We start from the raw sequence: 23,313 nt of genomic DNA on the forward strand, positions 1-23,313 counted from the left end.
AAATAACAAAAATACCCCTTTCTCTCAGGCACTACCTGCATCCCTGCCCCTGCCTGCATGCACATCCCCTCGGGCTGGTGCTCACGGCCTCCTCCCCCAAATTCCCAGACTTGGGCTTACTGGAGCTGGAGGGAGCACCCCTCCCGGCAGGACGGTCCCGCTGGGACCCCGGCCACGCGAGGTCCCTTGGGGCGTGCAGGGAAGCGGGACGCAGCCTCGGCCGCTCGGCTCTGCCGGTGAGGGTCAGCGGCGAATAAAGCTGTTAGCAAAGCTGGGAGAAAAACAACATCTGTTCCTCCCGCAGCTCTGCCTCGGTCAACATTTCCAAGGAAAATTTTAATTGAAATCTGAAACTTTCTTTTTTTTTTAAGCAGCTCTGAGAGCTGTTAAAGTAACAGAGGCAGCGGAGGGAGGGATTTCCAGATACAACGTCCCCCCAGCACTGCTTCTCTGCCTGCCTGACCCCATCGCAACATCACTGGGGGGTTTCAGCCGCGCCAGCCCGGTCCCAGCCGTTTGCTGGGAGCCAGGAAGGAACGGCCCAGGGGTAACTCAGCTCAGGGCTCAGCAAAGCGGGACCTGCCCTTCCCTCCCTCCCAGGTGCGGGGATGAGAGCCCACCGCTTCGGTCCCCAGGAACACCCCAGTAACAGCTGGAGGGGTCCTGTGGAGCGGAGGGCTGAGCTGTTAACAGCCCGGGGTGCAGGAGAGCAGAGCCCCCCAAAAACAAACTCCAGACGGTGTCTGGACACCTCCTGTGTGGGTCCCCAGCCTGCCCAGCTCTCGCCGTCAGTTCACCACCCAAAGCAGCACTGACCCCTCTGCAAACAAACTGACACCGGTGCATTGCAAAAAGAAAAAATAAAACCATTCATTCATTCATTCCTCACGAACTCCGCTCATCCTTAATTATTGATGCTCCCAGGGAGCGAGTCAGCAAAGAGCTGCCGGCTGTTTTGTAAGAGGAGCAGAGCGCAGGTAACGGGACACTTCCCCAGCAGACACCGCCTCACCCCCAGCCTGGCTGCAAATCCTCCCGGGAGCATCCCCGACCGGGACGCAGCACCCCCGACCGGCATCCCTGACCGGGACGCAGCACCCCCGACCGGCATCCCTGACCGGGACACAGCACCCCCGACCGGGACGCGGCACCCCCAGTACCTGGGTATCCCCGACCGGGACACAGCACCCCCGACCGGGACACAGCACCCCTAGTACCTGGGTATCCCCGACCGGGACGCGGCAACCCCAGTACCTGGGCATCCCCTTGCCGCCGCTTCCCCAGCTCCGGCACCAGCTATCCGAGTTTCAAACCAGTTTCAGCCAGGGCAGCCCACCTACACCAGTCCTGCATGGACGGGGCTGCGGTCCCAGCTCGGACGCGTGTTCCCAGCGAGCAGGGGCCGAGCGGGTGCAGCCGAACCGCTGTGCATCCTTGTGCGGCGTGTTGCACCAGCCCCGCCAGCCAGCAGCGCTGGATTTCCACAAAGCCTCCACACAGGGAGGGAAGCTGGGAAGAAAAGGAGGTAACTGGGGCAGCAGCAGCAAAGGTGGAAGGAAGAAGAGGCCCAGGGTGGTCTGAGCATCACACACTGAGTCCCCTCCATCCAAGGGGGTTGTGGCCCCCCCCTCCAGCCCCCACCCCTCCCACCCCGCCTGGGTCTCGCCGCCGAATTAAAAGCGTACCGCTCACGGCAGCAATAATTCATCCCACGTCTAATGCTCAACATTTTGTCAGGATTATCCCGATTAACCCAGAATTAATCCCGATCTCAATGTTAACAAGATTACCGTTAAAATCGGATTAGTTTTTTAAACCGGACCCCTTGACTAAAGCAAGGGGCCATCCCCACCAGATGTGCACAGCCTGCTACCGGCAGCCAGATGTGAATGGGAGCCGGGAAGAGCTCGCTCCCCCGCCACGGGCCCCACGCACGGGTGAAACCTCTCCGGCAAGCATCTCCGTCACACCGGCACCCATCGCGCCCGCCCTGCAAAGCCCCCGAGCTGCCCGGCGCTCCGAAGGCGCCGAGCGGGAGCACGACCCTCGGATGTCATCTTCCCAAGCACAAAACACCCTTTTGCCCTCGGACACGGCCATGGCTGGCTCCACGGAGGCCATGGGTGGCTGCTCGGCCCCGCTCTGCGTTTTTCCCCTTCCCGCTGGCACCATCAGCCTCCTGCCTCTACCTGCCTGATAAATATTTAACGCCTGGATCCTCTGCAGCCTCATGAATATTGACGGCTGCCGGCTGCCCGCTGTGGCGGTGGCTGCGGTGGTGATCCCTCACCGGGCACCGGCAGCGGGGTTGGCAGCAGCGGGGTTGGCAGCAGCGGGGTTGGCAGTGGCAGGCACCTGCCCAGCAGAAGGGAGCGGGATGCCGGCACGCGAGACGGCGGCTCCGAGAGCCGTTCCCACCACACCGCGCCGTCCAGCCATGCTGAGGACTCTGCGTTCAGTCCCCAAAACACCCGCTTTCTCCCAAAAGCACAGGGGTGGAGCGGTCTCACTGCCAGCAGCCGGGCAGCAGAAGGTCCTGGCGCCCAGGGCAGGGCTGGGACCAGTCCCGGGTGAGGGGAGACACTGTGCCCACTCATCCTCATCTCCCGGCGCAGGGTGCGACCTTGGCTTCCCCGGGAGAGCAATCATTAACCTCCCGGCACAGGCAGCCCGGCTTTTGTTCTGGAGTTGTTTTTGTGGTGCCTCGAGCAGGCACATCCAGCCCCGCATCCTCGGGGAGGGGAGCATCGCTGCCACCAGACCCCCGACAAACGGGCAAGGGGGGACAGAAATCGGCCAGATCCAGCACCTCCCCTGTGGCTGAGGCGGTCCCAGAGGACAGGTTACGGAGGGGTATGCGGCAGGAGATACTTCTGGGGGCGAGGGTGCCCCTGCCCCTGCTCCCTCCATCCCCCGCAGACGCTCAGCCCTGCCATCCCCTTCCTCGCTGGGCTGAGCGGCGGCCGCCTTCAATCCCCGCTCTCTGGTGACGCTGCCTTGTGTGACAGCATCTTCCAAAAATAAGCAAATTACCACATTCCTCAGGGATGCTGGCGGACAGGAAGCAAAGCCAGGCGTGAGGAAGCAGCGGAAAGGGGCTGGAGGGGAGAAGGGACAAGCCCGTGCCGGGGATGGCAGGGCTGCGGCCACCGCAGGAGGGGAGCGGGGTCGGGGTGCAAAGCAGCGGGGACGGGCGGGTTAGCAGCGCTAGTGACGGGGACTTCACAGTGACAGGTGACAAGGCTCAGCTCTGGCATCTGAGGCACGATTTGCTTTAACAGCTGTAGACAGCGAGGTTGGGCTGTGGCCAACACGCGCGGGTGCCTCTCGGGAAAAAGGCTCGGAGGGGCTGGTTTGAAGTGCAAAAAAAAAAAAAAAAAAAAAAAAAAAGAACCAAAAAACCAACAGCCAACTTCAGCAGCAACAGCTGCAGGCAAACAGGGCCCCAGATCCGTGATGCCGGCCCAGCCGCTGCTGCGGGTCCTGCCGATGCAAGTCACCCAGTCCCACCGTGCCTCGGTTTCCCCGTCCCTACGCTAAGGACGCTACTCCCACCCCTGCTGCCACAATAAACAGTGACAACACCCAGGACGAACCGACAACCAAGCACTGGAGAAAAGCTCCCGCGGACAGAGCAGGAAAGCAGCAAACGCCCCAAAAGCAGGGAGCGAGGAGGAGGTGGGGTAGGCGCCCAGCAGCCGCTCTCCCCTCCTGGGGACACCCCAACGCCCCCCTCCCGCGAGCAAGAACATCTCGCGCAGCAAACACTGGTCCCCGAGGAGCGCAGCGGCCGCCAAGGCCAGCGGGAGGGCGCGGGGAGGAGGGCTGGCGCGGGAGCGGCAGGATTACGGGAGCGAAGCCGGCCTGCTATTTGCTCGGCTCCTGCAAGTGAACACCACTGCCCGCCTGTAATACTGCTCGGCCAACGCCCTGAGCCCCCGGCCGGCGGCGGGATGGAAATGGCTTCCCACCAAGGAGCCAAACCGTTCCCGGGATGCTCCATGCCCTGGCCGTGCCGCCGCAGCCCTGCCGGGGCGGGGGAAGCCGGGGCCGAGGCCGAAGCACCGAAGCCACCCACCATTGCCGAAGGGCAACATGGGCGACAGAGCCCCACCACTTGTTTTTAAGACAAATGTGTCCTGTCCCCCTCCCTTCTCCCCTCCACATCCCAGTCGTTTTTCTCCCCGCTCGCTTTCGCTCCGGTCCCTTTGATGTTCTTTTAAAGTCCTGGCACCAAAGGAGCTCATCGGAGACCGGGTTCTTCCCACTCCTCCTGCAGCCCACGAGCACAGCGAGGAGCCAGCCCACCCACTGCGTGAGCACAGCGGGAGCCCCCAGCCCTCCGCACCGCCTCACTGCTCTCCGTGGCGGACCCCCCTCCTCGCCGCGTCCCTGCAGAGGGGTTCGCCCTCCGGCCACATCCAGGGCTGGGTCTCTGGAGCCCCACGCCCAGCAAACCGTGGGGCTGGGATGCTCCTGCCCAGGAGAGGCTGACACCCAGAATACGGTTGTGAGTCGCCCCAAAACAGCCGGGACGCAGGCTGTGGGCTGGGATGCGGTTCAGGCGAAGGAACGGCGGGTGGGTACCAGGCTGCATCTGCCTGGGGACTCGGGGACCGGCGGCAGCGTGACAATGGCCACGGAGCAGCTGGATCGATGGCTCCGTGCGAGCACACAGCCCGACCCAGCTGGCAGGAGGGGACGTTCGTGAGCCGAGTGGCGCTGGCTCAATCTGGAAGCAAGTACAGAAATCCCGGGAATGCGCGGGGGCACGGGGCAGCAGGACAGAGCAGGGCAGTGGCAGGACCCGCAGACGCGAGGAGACGCGGAGGATGAAATGGCTGGGGACAGCGCAATCTCCTTGACCACCATCAACACACAAGAGCATCTGCTCAGCTCCAGCACCGAGACCGACACGCACAGCAACGCAGGGCCCCCCCTCCCCCAGAGCCAACGCTGGGGAGCCCCAAATCACAACCAGCATCGCCCATCCCCAGGGAGACGGGGGATGCCAGCGCAGGAAGAGAGCAGGTCCTGCCCCAGGTGCCCAGCAGCAGCAGGTCCTTGAGCATCCCTAGGATTTCAGCACAGCCCTTCCCACCATCCCATCCCCTCCGGCCCCCACCAGCTGGGGCTCTGGCCGCAGCCCCCCTACTTTGGCTGAGGGACGGAGAAGGGCTGGCTCAGCACCCCCAGCAGCGCAGGGCGGCAGCTGGACACAGACAGGGACCCTAACAGCTCACAAAAGTTTTATTTTAGTGAGAGCAGGGCGGGTGGGAGGCAGCTTTCCCAGCTGAAGACCAAGCCTGCAGCTACAGAAGACCCCAGGGGATGCGGGTGGCTGCGGTGGCCTCGAGGAAGCCCCCCAGCACCTGCTTGCCGGCATCAGCCTCCCCGCAGGGCTCTCCCCGCGACAAGGCAGCCCCCGCGGCCCCCGGCTCACGCCCCACTTGGCAGCGGGGTCAGGCAGCTGGGGATCTCCCTGGGCCGGGACTGGAGGGTGGTTTAACCCGTAACGCGTTTCCACAGTGGATGCAGCCGGGGAAGATGCTCCACTTGCAACGCAAAGTGCTTCCAGGCTGGGGTGGAAAAACGTGGAGCTACAGGAAACGCGCCCTGTGTGCCCGCAAACCCCCGCCGCTGCCGGGGAGGACCCCTCGGGGTGGGTGGTCCCCTACAGCTCACCCCCATCTCATTCCTCACTCGCAAAAAAATGGGAAAAGAAACCCCCCTTCCGCTGCCTTCCGCTGCCCCGGTCCCAGGAATGTCCCCGAGCGCACGCGGCTGGAACCAGGCGGTGAGGGCTCGGACAGCTGAACATTCGGGGAGCCGCTGCTCGCACATGTTTTACGCTGCAAGTGCTCCAGGAATGAAAACTCGGAACAAGTGCACATATTATGCATTTTACGGCTCCCCCGTTCCCCGCCGCCAAGTAAGGAAAGCGCCTGTGTTTTCCACGGGAAGCGCAAACCCACCGGGAACAACACGCCAAGGTCACCCAGCAACACGCCTGACCTTGAAGCGTCGCCACGGCACCCCCGGGCGAGGAGGAGGGAGGAAGGGAGCTGATGACATGCGTACTGCACCCCGCCAGACAATGGGGCGACTGTTCGCAAGGTGCCGGCGGGAATCACCGGGCGGGCACGGTCCCCTCCCGCAGGGTCCCCTTTGCGTGGCCTGGAGAAGGTGCGATCAGGCACAAAGATCCCGGCGCAATAAAGCGAACACGAACGATTTCTCCATTCCGCTGCTCCTGCGGCGGCCTCCCGACGAAGGGGCTGGCATGTTAACGCTGAAGCGACAGAGCAGAGGATGGAGACAGAGATGCGATGGCCGACGCAGGACAGAGCTGCCCCTTCCCCTCCCGCAGAGCTCGGCGCCTCCAGCCGAACAAACAAACATCGCTCTCCAGTCCAGAGCTCCCTCGCACCGAACACAAGCCGGTTTCCGCGTCCGGCAGAGAATTTGTGTCGGACGGCCCATTCCTCCTCCCTCTCCGCCATCCCAGGCTCCTGCGAGGTGCAGGTATGGCCCCGCTTTAGGGAGCTGCGCACCAGCACCCCTCGTCCCAGCACCCCCAGCCCGTCTCTTGCCCGCCGGCGTGGGGTCAGCCTGGGCTCTCTGGGGAGACGAGGAGCCCGAAGGGGGACGGGGCGCTGGGCAAGCGGTCAAAGCGGCCAACGCGCCGCGCGGGAGGGACAGGCTGTGCTCGGCAGCTCTCCCACAACGGCGAGGGGGCTGGAAACCAGAGCAGCCCTCGCATTTCTGATTCCACGGGCTCTGCCTGGGAGCGGGCATCCGGATGGAGCTCCGCAGGCGGATTTCTGAGCCCATCCAGAACAGGCTCTTTTCTGACTTTTCCCAGAATTAAGGTCACTGCTGCAACGGAATAACTCCGAAGCAGCAGGATCTGACCGGGGGGTGACGGTGGTCTAAACAAAGGAGGGCAGGACACAGTGTCAGCCCTCTTGGAGAACAGGTTTGTATCTGCACAACAGCTCCACCCAGAAGCACGAGCCCCTTCTCACGAGCTTAAACTGCTGCTGGGCTGAGAACAAACGACGTTGGCCCAGGAATCCGCAACGAAACCCCCAGCTCCCACCCCCCTGCACAGACACAGAGATGAGGCGAGGGTGGAGGAGCGCATGCATTTCAAACAGAAGCACGAGAAATCGGAAATACTGACCTTAAAGCTCCAGTAGTTGGGTTGCTAACAAAAAATAAAACAACAAAACAAAAGAAAACAAAAAAAATACCATTAAGATTCTGGTTTGACTTTTGTTTTCCTTTTGAGACTTGTTGACTTTAAGCTGTGACATTAAACCTGCTCTCGTTCCTGCCCGAGGTCCCCTCCCGGCGCGTTGCCTGGGTTTCATGCTCTCCAGGCTGGCGGGGGCAGTGGGCTCGTGCAGGCGGGCAGGGACGGCGATGGGAACCGAATACGGGGCGCAAGGTGACCAACGCGCAGCAAAGCAGGGAGCGGGACTGCAGCCCAGCATCGCTACTGGAGTCACCGGTACGCCTCCCTGGGAGCCGGTGCTGGAAGCCAGCATCATTTTCATTTTTAAAGGGACGTTCCAATCCCCCCCTTTGCCCCTGCCACCTCCCCTCTGTTTTCTTCGCGTTTCCACTGGTGTCAAGGCAATGTGCTCCAGCGAGTGACGGGGGCTGGCACTGCTTACAGCCCAGCAAGCTGGAGAGCTCGGAAGCTTTCTTCTCCCAAGCCACCCACCGATAATCACCAGCGGGAGATGGCACCGAAAGTCCCGAGGACGCTCGGAGCTGCGGCTCGCTGCCATGCCCACCGTCATCGGGCAGCGGAGCGGTGCGCGGGTTCCAGACCCGAGCCCCTCTCCCGGGGCAGCACAGCCAGGACGGGGCTGAGGAGCCCGGCAAGTCCTCAGAGGACAACGCGGGGACCGAGAGCGCGCTGGGGCCCAGCAACCCCTGCACATCATGCTGCGGGGCACGCGCTTGGCGCAGAAGCATCGCTGGCGGCTCCATCCCGCCCCGGGCTGGGCGCCCAATGCCGGCAGCAGCACCCCGGCCCCAGCGGTGCCCCGGGGAGGGATGCGCACCCAGCAGCAGGGAAGTCTGATCTGGTGACAAACGCGATCCACCTCGCCGGAAGGGGAAGCATTTTGCTGGATGCGCAGCCGATGGGTGGGGTGGGAGAGACGGTTGAGAGCAGCTTTTCTCCCAACGGCCTTTTTATTGGGATCAAAGTTCTTGGCGGCTCCTTCCTCCCCTCTCGCACCCATCTGCCGCCTCGCTTCTTTACAGCGTTGGTTTCCCCACCACAATCCCGAGGGGGCTGGAAATCCTAGTTCGTCACTTAGAGGATGATTATTTTATCACTATTATTTCCAATAGAAAGCAAGCTCCCGCACCAAGCGCCCAGTCCCCACCAGCCCCTGCAGTGCCGGCGGCTGCCGAGGAGCCTCCATCGCAGCGCTCTGGGAGCGCAGGAAGAAGCTGCAATAACCTCAGACCGTCAGGGAGTATTTACCCAAGGACTTTAACAACCCACTGGCAGGTTTGCTGCTGGGCTGTTAACCCTTCTGCAGGTCTAGCCTGCGCGTACAAACACAAATTCACGTGTTAGCCCAATCGCAAGCACCCGCAGGATGCTCACCGCCATTCAAGATGCAGCTCACATTAATATTCCGTAAGACATCAGTAGACCCAGACCAAGTTCTGCCCAAACCAAACCAAAACTCTTTAAGAAATTATTTAAGTCAAACCAGCGCAGTGCTTTCATGCAAACAAGCCTGAAGGCACAAAGGCCTTTTCCAAGGGCACACCGTGACTCAGAAGCAGACCCAGAAATAGAAGTCCGGAGCCGTGATTACCAGGCGCTGTTAGATAACAACCAGCAGGATCCGAGCCTACCCTGGGCACGTAAAGCCTTTCCCAAACACCAGGAGCTTCAAACTGAGAAACCGCCTCAGAACGCCTTTCGGTACTGAGCGAAGCCATCCATCCTCTCCAGCAATTAACGCGCCAGCTGCATCAGCAGCTCTCGGCAGCCTGAGCTCCCGGCGCAAGATGCTGGGCACAAGATGCTGGGGACAAGATGCTGGGGAGAAGGCTGGTACCTGCCCAGCCGCGCCGGGGGGCAAAGCCCAAACTGCGGCCCTGCCACACGTCACGGCAAAGCATCCGAGCCCAGGTAGAAGCCGAGGCCGCTGCAGCTGCATGCCCGGCAGCGTGCTCCGCTCCTCCTCGGGAAGCCGCAGCCCATCTCGCTGTCTCCGAGTGGTGAGCAGGATTGCATCAGCTGCTGAAGGGTCTGACATGCCCTGCCTCGGCTCGGAGACGTCTCCCGTTGAGCTGTGCAGGGCAGCAGTTTTATAACCGTGCTGCTGCTCGGCCCCCCTCACCTGAACTCCCCACGCCAGACCAGGCTGCTGCCCCCCAGGAAAGGCCGCGCGAGGGACCCCGAATAAATCACAGCTGGTTGCAAAGGGACAGGAGTAAATCCTCCATCCCCTTCCCTTGCCAGACCCCAGCAGCTGCCCCTCCCCACCTCCCCCCCAGTACACCCAGGCAAGGAAGGGGGCAGAGAGACCCCGAACCCGGGGCGCGCAGCGCCGGGGTGCTGGTCCCCGGAGGAATGGATGTGCTGCCTTTGCACTGAGGGGATGCTCACCCCGCTCTTAAATCCTTTGTGCTTTACGTGGCTGCAATGGGCCTCCACAACGGGATCGGATATTTTGGCCAAATATGCCAAGCACTGCTGGGAAGAGTTGTGGCCAAACCAGTCTGTCCCAGTCCCTGAAAGGCCTCGACCCAATCTGTGATAGGAAATGATGCTCCTGACTTTTTCCTCCTGCAACTTTTTTTTTCTTTCTCCATGCTCTTTATTTTGCTTTGAAGAGTCTCAGTAATTTTCCTCAGACCCTGATATTACTGATCCTATCTCGTGCCAGCCCTCGGTATGTATTTTATTTATTATTTTAGGATGACTGGACAAGCTTATCACAAAGTCCATAAATTACATCCCCACCGCATACAGCCTCTCCACATCAAACCGGTGATGAGCTTGTCTGAGCCCCAAGTGCCGTGGGAGGGAAGCAGGAATGTTCTGGAAGAGACTTGGGCTGGCCAGCGCGACCCGGAGCACACGCCAGGATGGCGTGGCACCCACCCTCTCCCAGGTCCCCACATCTGGCCCTGGAAAAGCCCCGTTGCTGGCAGCCCCATCAGCAGGCGGGACCCCCGAGGAGAGCCCTGACCGCAGCGGGGCTGTGCCGCCAGCCGGGCTATGGGGGGGTGGGGGACGGGGATGGGACGGGGGACGCGCTGCCTGCCCTGCCATACCCCGCCAAGAGGCAGGACTGTCCAGGGCTGACAATCTGGTGCGGTCTGCCAGGGCCAAGCGGGCGATGGCCACCGCCACGCAGACCTTTCGGGGGCTCCATCTGTCCTCTCGCAGGCACTGCTGCCGCACCGGCGCTTTGCCCAGCCCGTCCTGCCGTTTGCTTATCCTCCACCCGCCCCAAATCTCCCCAAGCAAAAAGGACGCGTTCCCCCGGCACAGGCACCCCGGCACAGGCTGCACCCGAGGAGACGGCGGTGACAGGGGACCAGGGCAGCACAAGCCTGAAACGCAGCCACCTCCCACCTGCTCCCCCAAAAGCAGGGAGACCGAGCAGGGAGAGCCTGACCCCCCCGCAAGGCCCCCGGCAGCCGGCCAGGCTGGCAAGGGTGGATTTGTACAAAGAGAAGGGGAGAGGAGAGGGCCAAGGTAGAATTAACATATCGCTGGCTCTTCAAAAGCATCAAAGGGAGACAACGGCCTGAGAGGGGATTTGAAGCAACAGCCCACGAAACCGCAGCTCGCTCGCAGCCCGGCTGTGCAGAAGGTAGGAAGAATTACAAAGGCTGAGATCATAATTACGATGAAAGTCATGTCCACGATGCTGCAAAAGGATGGGCTAACTAGGACTGGGCCCCCCCAAAACACAGACGTGTGCACGCGTGTGCGCGCGTAGGAGCCGGGGCACGCGTGCAAGCGCAGAATGGGAAACGGGAGGGTGAGGTCTCCTGCGAGCCCTCGGCCGCGGGGGAACCCGTGCGCACAGGAGCGCTCAGAGAGATGCACCGCAAACGCACGCACGCTGCAGAAGGGAGGAAACCAGAGCTGGGGCAACGAGAGGAGAACACTTTGCTTCAGTTTAAAAAAAAAAAAAAAAAGTCTTTGTCCCAGGACAAGACCAGGAGGTAAATGAAATCCAAGCGAGTCACTGCCCCGACCGAGGCAGACTTCCCCTGGTTAGCAATTAGAAGACAAATCTGTTCGTGATTAATGAGGCAGGACCGAACGCGCCCCTCTAAATCGGACAGCAGCAGCATCTCCGGCACAGTGCCCCGGAAAGCAGGGGCACAGGCAATTTCGCTGGCTTTTCCATGAACTCATTTTCAGGAGTTCCCGCTTCCGACAGAGTGCCCCTCAGGCACCGCGTCTTGACAAACAAAACTCTCCTTGAAAAATACCAGCAAAGGGAATTTACTCTGCTTCTCCTTATTAAAGTTTTTTAATGCTTTCCAGCAGGAGAGGAGCTGAATTAACGTGGAAATAGCAAAAGGACAGGGCAGAGAGCGGAACGCGAACGGCGAGCAGACAGCGCAGAGCCACACGGGCGCCGTGCGTCGCAGACACCGTCACCTGCGGGCTCGCAGTTCCTGCGAAGGGGCCTCCCAGACCCCGGCATCCCAGCAGGCAGGGGAGGCCAGCGCGAGGCAGGACAGGACGCAGGAGCGCTGGGGCTGCTTCCCGCCAGAGCCGGGCTCCTAAGGGCCTCGGCGAGTCCTCCATCCCGGATCCCACCACGAAAAGGGCACCGAGGGGCTTTGCTGCCAGGCACAGGCATCTTCAGGCAGGGGCTTGGATTTACTACACCTCTCTCCTGTCCCCAGCCCAAAGAGGCTCTGACGGCCGTCACGAGGTCCCATCAGAGATGCCGCAGCAGGTTGTCCCAGCGACCCGACAGCAGGCATCTCCGACCGACCCCTGGCCCGGCTGCGCTGCTCAGAGTTTGCCCGCAGGACCGCCCCGTCCCGCTGCCCGCGCACCGTCCTGCTCTCCCAGCGAGGGTCGTCAGCTCTCCAGCAGCAATCACAGCCTCGAGCAGCACCTCTGAGGCAGCCCAGGTGACACCAGAGCCCAAATGCCCTCAGACAGGGGTGGATTTGCACCCCTCACCCTTACTCGAGCCCCCCCCTTTCCTGACGCAACGCAAAGCAAAGCAGCAGCACCGTCTGCCTGGGGCGATGCACGCGGGAGCGGCGATGCAGCAGGACAAACGCTCTGCTGCGGATCAGCCACGCAACCCCCGGCTTGGGCTTTAAACTCTGCCTTCTGCGGCCTCCACGTCCAAGGTCAGGGACCCCTCTTGCGCTGCAGGTTCCCTGGGGTCCAGGCTTGGCGCTCAGCACATCCCCAATCTGCTCATGGAGGGGGGCGGGGGGGGGGGGTGGGTCTCTGCTGCATCGCTGCCTGGACCCCTGCACCCTCCATCCTGCTCCCAGGGTGCGGGGAAGAGCGGCCGGGGAGCGGGGTGAAGAGTTTTGGGGGGAAAGGCAGGGAAAGCAGGCAGAAGTTGGGCAGATCAGATTGCAGAGTAGCTATGGCAACGGCACGGCGTAGGTGGACCACACAATGGGGACGGGCAAGGTAAACCTGGCAGCAAGCAGGCAGCGAGCATCCCCCCGCGCCCCGCTGCTCCCAGCCGGGCACAGCGCCAGGGTGCGACCCCCAAGAGGTTCGGGGTGACCTCTGCCCCCCCCACACCCATCAGGTGCCTCCAAACCCAGGGAAGCGCATCCCCGCGGGCAAATCCCTGAGAAACCCCACGGCAAGGGCGAGGGGGGCCGGATCGTCCCTCCGCGGGGTCGCCTGGATCTCAACGACCTGCAGATCCACAACCATCTCCCCGCAGGCTACGGCAGCTGCGTCCCAAGCCCCATCTCCCACCGCGGGGTCCTTGGGGGTACCAGCCCAAAATACAGGGGGTAGAAGCAGAGGGCACAACCGCAGAGCCACCGACGGAGACCAACCTGTTCTCCGCTCCCTGCGCCAATGCTGCCGGTGTCGCCGGAGCCAGGTCTGCATCGGCAGCGGGGACAGGAGAGCTGCTATTCCGGCTGCTGCAGCTTTTTGGCGTTCTCCCTGCTAACCCTGCTCAGCCCCAGCCCAGCGCCGTGGCACCGGGGCAGGCAGCAGCCCGAAGCTGGCCCATTGGGACCCCCAAGGCCGCCAGCAGAAGGAGTCAAATTTGGGTTAGGAACAGTGGGAAACTTTGGGCGGCAGGGCAGGGGATGGGTGCACGCGTTCATGTTGTCGCATCCGTGTGTGCCGGAGAGGCAGGAATACGGGCGTCCCTTCCAGGCCGGCAGCCCCGACGGCAGCGCCGGCACCGCATGTCCCTGAACGGCGGTGAGGAACGGGGGAGTGCTGGGAGCCCAAGGGTGCAATGGCAGCACGCCAGGAGCATCCCGCCCGCCGCTGGGACGGAGTCAGATCCAATTCCTGACGGGCATCCACTGGGTACCTCCCTGCTAGGTTACACGGCGGGCTCACCCATGCCCTCTCCGGGCTGCCATCGCCGTCACCGACACGGCCGTATGGATTACCTGCTTTCCAAGGACTTCAGGACCCCGCTTCCTCCCCGCTCTGTGCACGGAGCCCATGGGCTGGGGTGACCCGCAGCCCTTTGCGCCACTCCCGGCTCCCAGGACCTGATGCCCAGCCAAACCGTGGGCCAGGTTTCTTTTAATCAGCCAGAAATCACTCCCAGCAGGGGAAAAATAAAAGAATCGATGGGGACGGCTCTGGCTGCAGCCACGGGGACACGCGCGCACTCGTCCGCGGTGCTCCCGACGGCCAGGCGGGCTCTCCTCCACCATTACAGCGGCGTGCAGCGCTTCACAGCACAACTGCACCTCTGGAGACCAAGATCAGACCCCGGCAAGAGCAACCAAGGTCCCCGCTTCTCGCTCCCCACGCCCCAGCGAGCTCCCGCCGGCCGGTTCACTGATTTGGCAAAAATCAGGGGTGTCCAGGTACCCCAGGCCCTGCCCGCACCCCTAACCCAGCCAGGTACCCCGCGAGGAGGAGACGGGTGCCAACCTGACGCCAAAGCCGCAGCCACCTCTCCGTGTCCCCAGCTCCACCGGCTCTCGGGGGGCTGAGCTCGGGTGCTGCCAAGCCAGAGATCGGGGCTGGGCACACACTGGGGGGGTGAGGGTTCCTCACAGTGGCGGTGGGTCCCCCGCGGGAAGGATACTCGGCCAAGCGAGTTGGAGGGGACAGAAGCCCCCGCGCAGTGCAAGGATGCCGTGCGCCCAGGCCACCGTCCGCAAACCCCCCGGCCTCCCCCCACCGCAGCCCGAGGAGGGGAGAGAAGGGGGAGCAAAGGGACAGGGACACGGGTGGCAACGTGGGGCCGCCCTGGGGAGATGGGGGGCTGCACGGGGGGGCTGGAACAGGCACGGCTGGGGGGAGTGGTTGAGGCTCCCCCAAAGTGGAGGGACGATGGTCGCCTCACACAGCCACCCCCACTGCGAGCCTGGGAGTAGGGGGGGGACCCCAGGGAGAGGGAATGGGGGGCTCGAGGGGAAGGGGGGGGGCTGGAGGGGAACGGGGTGGGGCTGGAGGGGAACGGGGGGGTGCCCGCACCATAGGGCTGAGCACGACCGGGCGCACCGGTCAGCGATGGGGATGGGAGAGAGGCACCGGGGTCTCGAGGTTGGGGGTGCTGGGGTGGTGGGAGCGACCCCAGAGTACCTGGGGAAGGCAGCGGGGTGGGGGTCGAGGGACCGCAATCGCGGGAGGCGGACACCGAGAGGGGACGGCGGACACCGGACCCGCACGCGCACCCCCAGGCAGGGACGCGCCCCCGCTCCGCCCCGGTACCTGCGGCAGGTGGTCCGGGCGGGATGCGCAGCGCCGGCCAGCCCCGCTCTGTGCCGGAGCCCCGCTCCGCGCCGGCGCCCCGCTCCGTCCGCTCGGCTCGGCTCGGCTCCGCTCGGCTCCGCTCGGCTCCGGGGCGGGCGGGGCCGGGCCCGCTGCGCGCGGCGCGCAGGGGGGGAGCGGAGCCGCCACCTCGCGCCGCCGCGGCCCCGCCGGCCCCACACACACACACGCGCGCGCGCGCGCGCGCCCGCCCGGCCGCCCTGATAGGGGCGCGGTCGCCATGGCAACCGCGACTCCACCTGCCGCCGCGCGGCGCCGCGGGCCGCCAGGCGGGGGCGCGCGCGGGGGCGCGCTGCCGGCGGGGGCGGGGCGATGGGGCGGGGATGCTGCGGGGAATTGGGGTGCGGCGGGACAGGGGGTGCTGGGGGGGCGGGGGGGGCGCTGGGAGGAATTGGGGGTGCAATGGGGCGGGGGGAGGGTGCTGGGGGCCAGGGGGTGCCGGGGTGCGACGGGCAGCCCGCTCCTCCACACCCAGCAGCGTTCCCCCCCCCCCGCGCACCCTGGCAGGGTCACAAAAATGGGGCTCAGGACGGGCTGGGGGGTGGGCACGGGCAGCGCGGGGGCGCACACGCCTCTGCATGCACACGCACACACGTGCACGCACACATGCATGCATGCACACACACATGCATGCACATACGTGTGTATGCACACAATCCCCCCCCGGCTCCCCACGTCCCCCCCACCCCCCGGCTCCCCTCGCCCCCCCACCCCCCGGCTCCCCTCGCCCCCCGGGAGTTTGTCCTCCCTCCAGCCGCACAGCGACGCACCGCCGCATGCTCCCAAAAAGCCTCCGCAACTGCAAGGTCAACAAAAACAACCGGGATTTTGACAAATTTGCTCTTTTAAACCGGTGGGAGCTGGGTCCTAGCAGGCGGGCGCGGGGGACTGCGGCAGCCCCGTGACACCGCACCCAGGCGTTCCCGCCTGCACCCCCGGCCCAAACCTCAGCCGCACGTGACCCCCAGAGCCCTGACACCGCCGAGAAAGGGCGAAAGTGCTGCCCAAAAAACCCACCCCAAAACCTCGCTCCCAGCTGGGAGAGCAGAATCAGCAGCCAAGGACCCCCCCCCCCCCAACTTCACCTGGGGAAACTGAGGCAGGAACCCAGCTGCAGCAACCCAGCGCCCGCGGGACGGCTCCCGCCCCACGCGACGCCCGCGCCCCACAGCCCGGCCCGGCTTGGCGGGCGCGCACGTCTGCGCTGGCCCTAGTTTATCTGTTCCAAAATCAAATTTATTCCGGGCAGCTGCAAACCTGCTGTCCTGCCGCCACCGACACCTTAACGCTCAATTCCAGCGTTTCCTTCTTTTCTTCCCCTGCAGCAGAACTGGACAAGCGTCAGTCCAAGCTTTTCCATACTCTAATTTGACCCGAAAGAGGCGTGTTTCTGCTCCAGCTCCCGCAGCGTTTAGCCCCACGCCGCGGCTTACGCGCCCTCCCGTCACGTGCAGGAAAACCCGGGCGATTAAAATCAATATTGCGCGCGCTCTCCAGTTCCCGCGCAGGAGCACGGCGCCGGTTTGCTGCGGGCTCTGCTGCGCTGAAGGGATGCTGACATTTACGAAATGTTTCTGTTCACCTCTGATTTTGTAAACTCTCTCATAGCTAAATTTTTTTTTTAAAAAAAAAAAACAACAAAATGGCAAAGCCTATGATCTGAAATAGCTGCCAGGCTGCCCTAGAATAACAAAGCGAGTGTCAAACACTTCAGGCAGGCCCAGAGTCTTGTATCCCAATGTCATTTAAAGGTTGGCACCTGCCGTTTCCAGCATTTCTGGTTTCATTTTCTCCCTGTTATTATTTACCACCTCCAGGGAAAATGAAGGGAAAAAAAAAAAAGAGGAAAAAAGTAGGATTTTTTTTTTTCTCCCACCAGTTGCACACAGGCTATGCTGGTGGGTGGAGCTGCGCCCCCGCAGCCCCCTGCAACCGAGCCCCCAGAAGCCAGGCTGGGTTTGACCGGTGCCACGAGATGCTCGGACCCCCCGCCTGCGTCCCACCGGGCACCCACGGCCCTGAGCGAGGGGGTCAGAAATAAAGGTAATTCTAGCACCCAGATCACCTTAAAAACATCCTCCAAAGCTTGTCAATCCCCCGATAACCAGCCCTTAGCTGAAATCTGAAGGCTCTGGGTGCAAACTGCCGCAGCCGCGCAGGATTCGGCCGCTGCCCCTTGCATCCCGGCCCGAGCTTTCAGCAAGGAGAGGGGGGCCGCGGAGCGGGGAGCGCTCCCCGACGCAGCCTCACGGGGCGAGGGAAGGTGCGAGGCGGGCAGCGGCTCGGAGGAGGCACCGATGCTGCTGCCGCCGCCGCGCCGAGGCCTCGCCGGTTTTTCCTGAGGAAGCTGGAGCTGGGAGCTGTCGCCTCCGTCCCTCGAGAAGGCGTCTCGTTGGGGATGATATAAGATTTCTTTCCAGCCACTTCCTCCGCTCACCCTCCCCGACGCCTTTTTATAGAAGTGCCAGTTTAGGTGGGGATTTACTGCTGCTCCGACAGTGTCACTGCGGCGTCGCTGTCACCCAGCCACGGAGCGCTCCGGGCTCCCCTGTCCTGCTCCCAGGATGGAGACCATGGGGCATGGGACAACCAAGGGACATCCCCGCCCGGACGCGGGTACCGAACCGCACTGAGACCTGGGCTGGGCGCCACCCCCCCACGGGTCAAACCCGGACACCAGCTGCCCCTCCCGGCCATCACACCCACCCCTCCATGTGGAGAGACGCCCCTCTCCTCCCCACGGCTGCTGACGGCCGGTGGGATCAAACCCACCCATACGGCAGCGTGAATCTGCCCGGGACCCCCCTCAGCCCTGGGGATGCTCCCCCTGGGGCCGGAGGATGCTCTTCCTCACACCCGGGGGATGCTCTTCCTCAGCCCCAGGGGATGCTCCCCTCCAAGCAGCCACCCATTTCCTGCCCCATCCAAGCCCCCGGTGAGCCTCTTCTCCTCTGGCCAGCCCCAAAGGGTGAGATGGGGTCCCCATGCCCCCCACCCCCAGCCCCTTACCCCGAGAGGACGCCCCTTACCTGGTCCCGCATGCGCTCCTGCTGCCCGCGGAGCGCCAGCGCGTGCTGCGGGTACTTGTTCTTCAGGTGGTCCATGAAAGCATCCCGTTTGCGTTCCATCTCCGACTTCTGGAGGCCGGTGAGGGCCTCCAGGCTCTGGGCGGCGATGACGGTGTGCCGGCGCTCCGAGGTGTGCACCAGCCCTACGTTGGAGAAGCGCCGGGTGCCGTTGCCCAAGGTCCGGTATTCCCGCGGGTACTCGGCATCGTCCGCCGAGATCATGTGGGTGCTCGTCCTCTCGGGATCTGCGCGGAGGGGGAGAGCAGAGCGGGGTCAGCACCAGCCCTGGGGCAGCCCCGCTGCTGTGGGGCAGGGCTGGGGTGCTAAGATTTGGGGATGGGGAGGGGGATTTAAGCTGGAAGTGACAGCTGAGCCCAGCGGGGAGCGGGGTCATCCCTCAATGGGATACAATCAGGGGGTGGGTGGGTTTGTCCCCTGCAATGCCAGCGGCGTTCTTGGGGCACGGGGCTGGCGGTGGCGGGAGATGGACGGGGCAGGGGGCAGCAGGAGGGATGGAGGGGCCGGGGAGCCACCAAGACCGGGATGTTTGGACCGAAACGTGGATAAAACAGCACTGGGTCACTAAAACGGCACAGACAAGACAGAGGAGCCGGGCACCACTCTGGAGACAGACAGACGGGGGCACACAGACACACGGACAAAGCAAAAAGAAAATGAAATGTGGGGCAGGGCGGGGGGAGGCTCGCGTCTGCCGTCACTCTGCTTCTGCCCGCGGGGCCGGGACCCCCCATGCCCTGCCTGCCAGGCCCTGCCGGAGCCCCCCCGTCCCGCGGCCGCTGCTCCCAGCCCTTGGGTACCAAACCCGGCCCTGCTGCCGGGCGCCGCGGGGATGCTGTGCCCCATCCCAGCCCTGGCGCAGAGCTCGCCCCGTCCCGGGCGGGCAGGGTGGTGAGACGGCGAGGTGAGAGGCACCGGTCCCTTTGCTAATAAATCGTCAGCTGCGCGACGCGGTCTGGATTTCCAGGGAAGTCGTGCTGAGCGCATGTGACGTGAACGGTCGTGAACGCCTGGAAGGCCCCACATGCTGCCAGCGCCCAGCACCTCCTCGGTGGCCACAGAGCCAAACCCCACCCCGAAAAGCCACTTTTGAGGGTCTCGTGCCGCCTGAGCTGGCGTCACGCAACCCTGGGCCGGTGCCAGCCACCGCCGCGCCTGCGCCGAGGCCACGGGCCGTCTTTGCCACCGCTGACCAGTTTGGCAACCTGCAGCACGTGTGTGGCAGGGACTCGCTGCGTTACGGCTTTCCTCCTGCGCTCACCATTTAACCTTGATCCATTATTCATCGCCCTTCTCGTCCCCTTTTTCCCCTCCCTCCCTTCCCAAGCTCCTGTTAAGCAAATCATAGAGGGCTTTTCCTTTTCCCTTAATTATTTATCAGCCCAACGTATTAGCTTTGTAACCATGGGTTGTGTTATTAATGCGGGACAGGACTCCGCCGCGTGCTACAGACAAAAATCTCCTTTGCTCAAGGTCGTACGGGGGGGGTCTGCTACGAGCCAAGTGGGAGCAGCACACTGCCAGCAAATGCCATGGGGACATCCCTCCCCGCGAAAGCGTCATCCCCCCTTTCCCCCTCCAAAAAACAACCGGTCCAGCTCCATCCCTGAATGTGACCTCGGCCAGGGGACATCTCCCCCGTACCCTGTACTGGATCCCTCCTGTGCCACCCTGCTGAGCCCCAGGAGCTGCCCCCCCCCCCCCAACATTAACAGCCCCCATAACACAGGAGCAGCGGGGTTGTGCCGGGGGGCCGCATCCAGCGCCCAGCACCCATCCCAGCCCTCTGGCAGTGCCCTGGAGCATCCTCGGGAGCAGGCAGGGAGCCCTCAGCTTTGGGATGGGGGGAGCCGGAGGAAGGTTCAGGGATGGGGGCTTGGGGGCTGTGAGAGGGACTGGATCCCTGCAGCCGCCCCCCCCAGTGCCTCCAGCACCCCCAGGTTCGGCAGCCCTGGCTCCTTCCCACCATCCTCCTCATCCTCACGCTGCCGAGCAGCGCATCAGCATGCAGCGCCCCGCTCCCTAATTACACGCTCCGAGAGCGGAACGCGCCAGCTCGCCGTCTCTCTGCCGGCTGCTACAAAGGGCGATTTGAAAAGCCCTGCGCGGGGGCCAGAGCACCCCCCTGGGTGCCGTCGGGGGCTCTTCCACCCCCGGCTGCGCCGCATCCGCTCCCGCGTCCTTTCCCGGGAGGGAGGCAACCCCAGCGCCATGAATTCCGTGATCCGTGAACCCCACCAAGGCGAGAGGAGGAAAAAGCCACCATGGTCACACATGTCCCTGTCCCCACACCAGTCACTGTCCCGCTTCAAATGCTGCAGCCCAGAGAGAGCAGAGACCGTTTGGTGAGGGAGCAGCTGACGACTGCGTTGTGGAAAGAGACCTGAAACCGCTCACAATCCTGCTTCCCTGGCACGACGCGTGGAAGGAGGGTGTTGATCCTCACCCTGAGAGGATAACTACATCCCGCCACCCAAAATCCCCCCATCAAGTCGTTCCTCCTCCTCCCGTGCGGGCGCCGTGCATGGATGCTGGAGGAGTGGTACCCACACGTGGGCTGCCCCCGCTGCCAGCGACGGCGGCCGCAGGTCCCTGCAAACGCTTCCCGGGGCTGCTTCCAAGTAGGTCACTGGGGTGGGACAGCCGGTGGCCGGAGCCTGCCCAGGGTCCCAGCCCAGCCAAGCGGGGTGTCCCTGCGGTGTCCCCCCTGCATTGGGACCATCCCCTCGCTTACCCGCGGGCGCAGGACAGCTTCCACGGCGGCCAGCAAACTGCTTCGGCGGGACAGGGGACGCAGCCCCCGGGTCTCCAGGGGCTGAAGCTGGCTCCTCGGGCGAGTGCGGAGCTCCCACGACAGCCAAAATCCCACGGTAAATCCTGGCAAGCGCCTCTCGGAGCAGCGAGGGGTACTGGGAGCACGGCTCTCTTTGCCGATTCATCCATCCATCTTCCTCACCTGCTGGCAGAGACCTCACCCGTGCCAGGGTCGCAGCCCGGGCTCCTAGCAGGACGTGGCCATCACCTCCTTCCTGGGAGAACGGGGACACCGGAGGCACTGGAGCCCGACTGTGCTTTGGGTGACGCTCTCCAGAACACACGCTTCGCAGCCCCGGCAGCAGCTCTCCACCAGCTCCCTGCTCCCTCGCTGGGAGCGGCCCCCCAAATTCCTGCCCCACGCCGCGGCCGCTGCCCCGCGAGAGACGCGCCAGGCCGGAGCAGCTGCGGGGTCGGCGGCACGGAGCGCTCGGATCCCCCCGCCAGCAGCTTGGCAGGGGCTTATCGTAAAGAGGATCTTTCGAACACAGTTTATTACTGCAGTTCCATAAATCTTCACGAGGCAGCAAGGCTCACGCGGGCCGTGCGGGCGACCGCCGCTAGCGGAGCGTGAAAAATAGTCCGGGAAAGCAATTGTACAAAAAGGGGCGAAGGGAGGGGACGGAGAGAGTGCATTTGGGGAGAACGGGAGGCGGAAGAATAGAAGCCCCTCGGAGCAATGCGGCTCCCTCGCTAATGCAGCGGGAAGCGTGGGATGCGATTCCTCCTGAGGGCTGCGGCTGGCGGCACAGCACCCGAGGAGGCCGCCCAGCACCCCGTGCCCCGCGCAGCGCTAACCCCTTCCCTGCCGCGCTGCCGCCAACCCCCAAGGAGACGGAGCGAGAGACGGGAAGGGCAGGGAGAGCCGGCATGGCTCCCGCCCCAGCTGCTGAGCAGCCCACCTGAGGCGTATTTTTGGGTAACCCCCCCAGAAACACCCCGCACTGCCCAAGCCGGGACCTGCTGGGGTGAAGGGACCTCCAGAGGCGTTGCTGCCCGCGGGTCTCTGTCCCTGGCTCGCTTGGTCTCGTTTCGGGATGGGGTGCTCCAGGACCAGCCCCAGGCTCCCATCTCAGCCCCACCACGCCAGCAAAAGCAGCCGAAAAGCGCTGGGGGCTGCACGGCTGCCGCTGCTCTCCTGCCAAAGCCATGCCCAGGCAGCTGACACGCTGGGGGGGACACAAGAGCCCTTTGCCCATGCCGCCACCACATGCCGAACGGGTCCAGCCATCGCCAGCGCTTGACCCAGCTGGATCTGCTCCTTTACAACCAGCCTGCAGCGAAACGTGTCCCTGTGTCGGGCCGGATGGGCTCCGGGTGCCCCTGTCCCGTGGGGATACCAGGAGCGAGACAGACGCAGGGTCCGTCCCACGTGAGCGTTGAGCTGGGAGCATCTGCCCAGCCTCAGCAGCGGGTTCCCCGCCGCGCTTTTCACTCCCAAATTCAAGTGGAACCAGGGAAAATAAGACACCACCCGCTGGCCGTTTCGTCGGGAACTTCCCGACCGGGTGAGCGCAGACCCCACGGCCAGGACACCCCTCGGCTCCTCGAAGTGGGCAGGGGCGCGGTGCCCGCGTGCAGCGGCAGCCCGGATGCCACCCTGCAGAGCTGGCCCTGCCTGTCCCCAGCCGCTACGTGCCCGGGACACTGCCCACACCCCACTGGTGCCAGCCCTGCCGACGCCGCCAGAGCTGCGGCATTGCCCCGCCACGCTGCCCTGGCAAGCAGCTCCTTCACTTCGGAAGCAGAGAAAAAACCGGATAAATTCCCATGTCACTGACAAAGCCCAGACTGAAGCAGAAATCCCATCTGGGCAGCCCTGGAAAAAGCGGCAGCCGCTTCCCACCTTGCCGGGTGTGATCGCACCCACGCGTGCACATGGCGGAGGGAGATGAGTTCAGCCCCCGACTCCCATGGCCGCAGGGCCAGCGCCCCCGGCTGCTCGCTTTGCGCTCGGGATCGGGACCAGCGCCCACCTGTCCACCCCCCCGCCCCCCATCCCTGCTTCCAGTTGGGGTACGCTGGCCCTGATGCCGTCAGGGGACCCCGAGGAGCCCTCAGGGGACAAGGTTGGTGTGACCGATCCTACGGCTCCACTTTCGCCCCGCAGCACCCAACTCGGCAGCCGGTAGAGCCCAGGTGAGTTCGGGGGTTCCTGGACTAAGCGGACCCCCCCCCCCTCCAGTGGCAGGGGTCCGGATGCCTGCGGCAGCGCTGATGTGACCTGAGCTGTGCCGTGGGCCGGGCAGGAACGTCCCCACGGAAGGGAAGCGTCCAAGCGAGGGTTTCCCCGCAGCCCGGCAGCGGGAAGCATCGCTCCCCACAGAAAGGAGCAAGGGAAAACGGGACGGATGGAGGGCATGGTGGTGAGGGAAGGGAGAGCTGAGGCCGATCTTTCCTCTGCCATCAGCTTCCTCTCCAACCTTTGGCACG

The 23,313-nt window shown here is 64.0% G+C and overlaps 1 protein-coding gene across 3 annotated transcripts in view; it reads right to left on the reverse strand.

Moving 5' to 3' along the window:
- Window positions 1-23,313, reverse strand: part of SRCIN1 (SRC kinase signaling inhibitor 1) — a 48,410-nt gene that overhangs the window by 21,837 nt on the left and 3,260 nt on the right. For 2 of the 3 annotated variants that reach the window (XM_086766785.1, XM_086766784.1), the window contains exons 3-4: window positions 18,010-18,293; window positions 7,187-7,210 (exon numbers count right to left, since the gene is read on the reverse strand). In XM_086766785.1, the coding sequence (XP_086622911.1) occupies window positions 7,187-7,210; window positions 18,010-18,293 (308 nt within the window). Of the gene's footprint in view, window positions 1-7,186; window positions 7,211-18,009; window positions 18,294-20,800; window positions 21,006-23,313 lie in introns of those variants that run through there. The other variant, XM_086766783.1, reaches the window with a different exon arrangement.

Source organism: Chlamydotis macqueenii, chromosome 25 (assembly GCF_036417535.1).
Source record: "Chlamydotis macqueenii isolate bChlMac1 chromosome 25, bChlMac1.mat, whole genome shotgun sequence".
NCBI lineage: Eukaryota > Metazoa > Chordata > Aves > Otidiformes > Otididae > Chlamydotis > Chlamydotis macqueenii.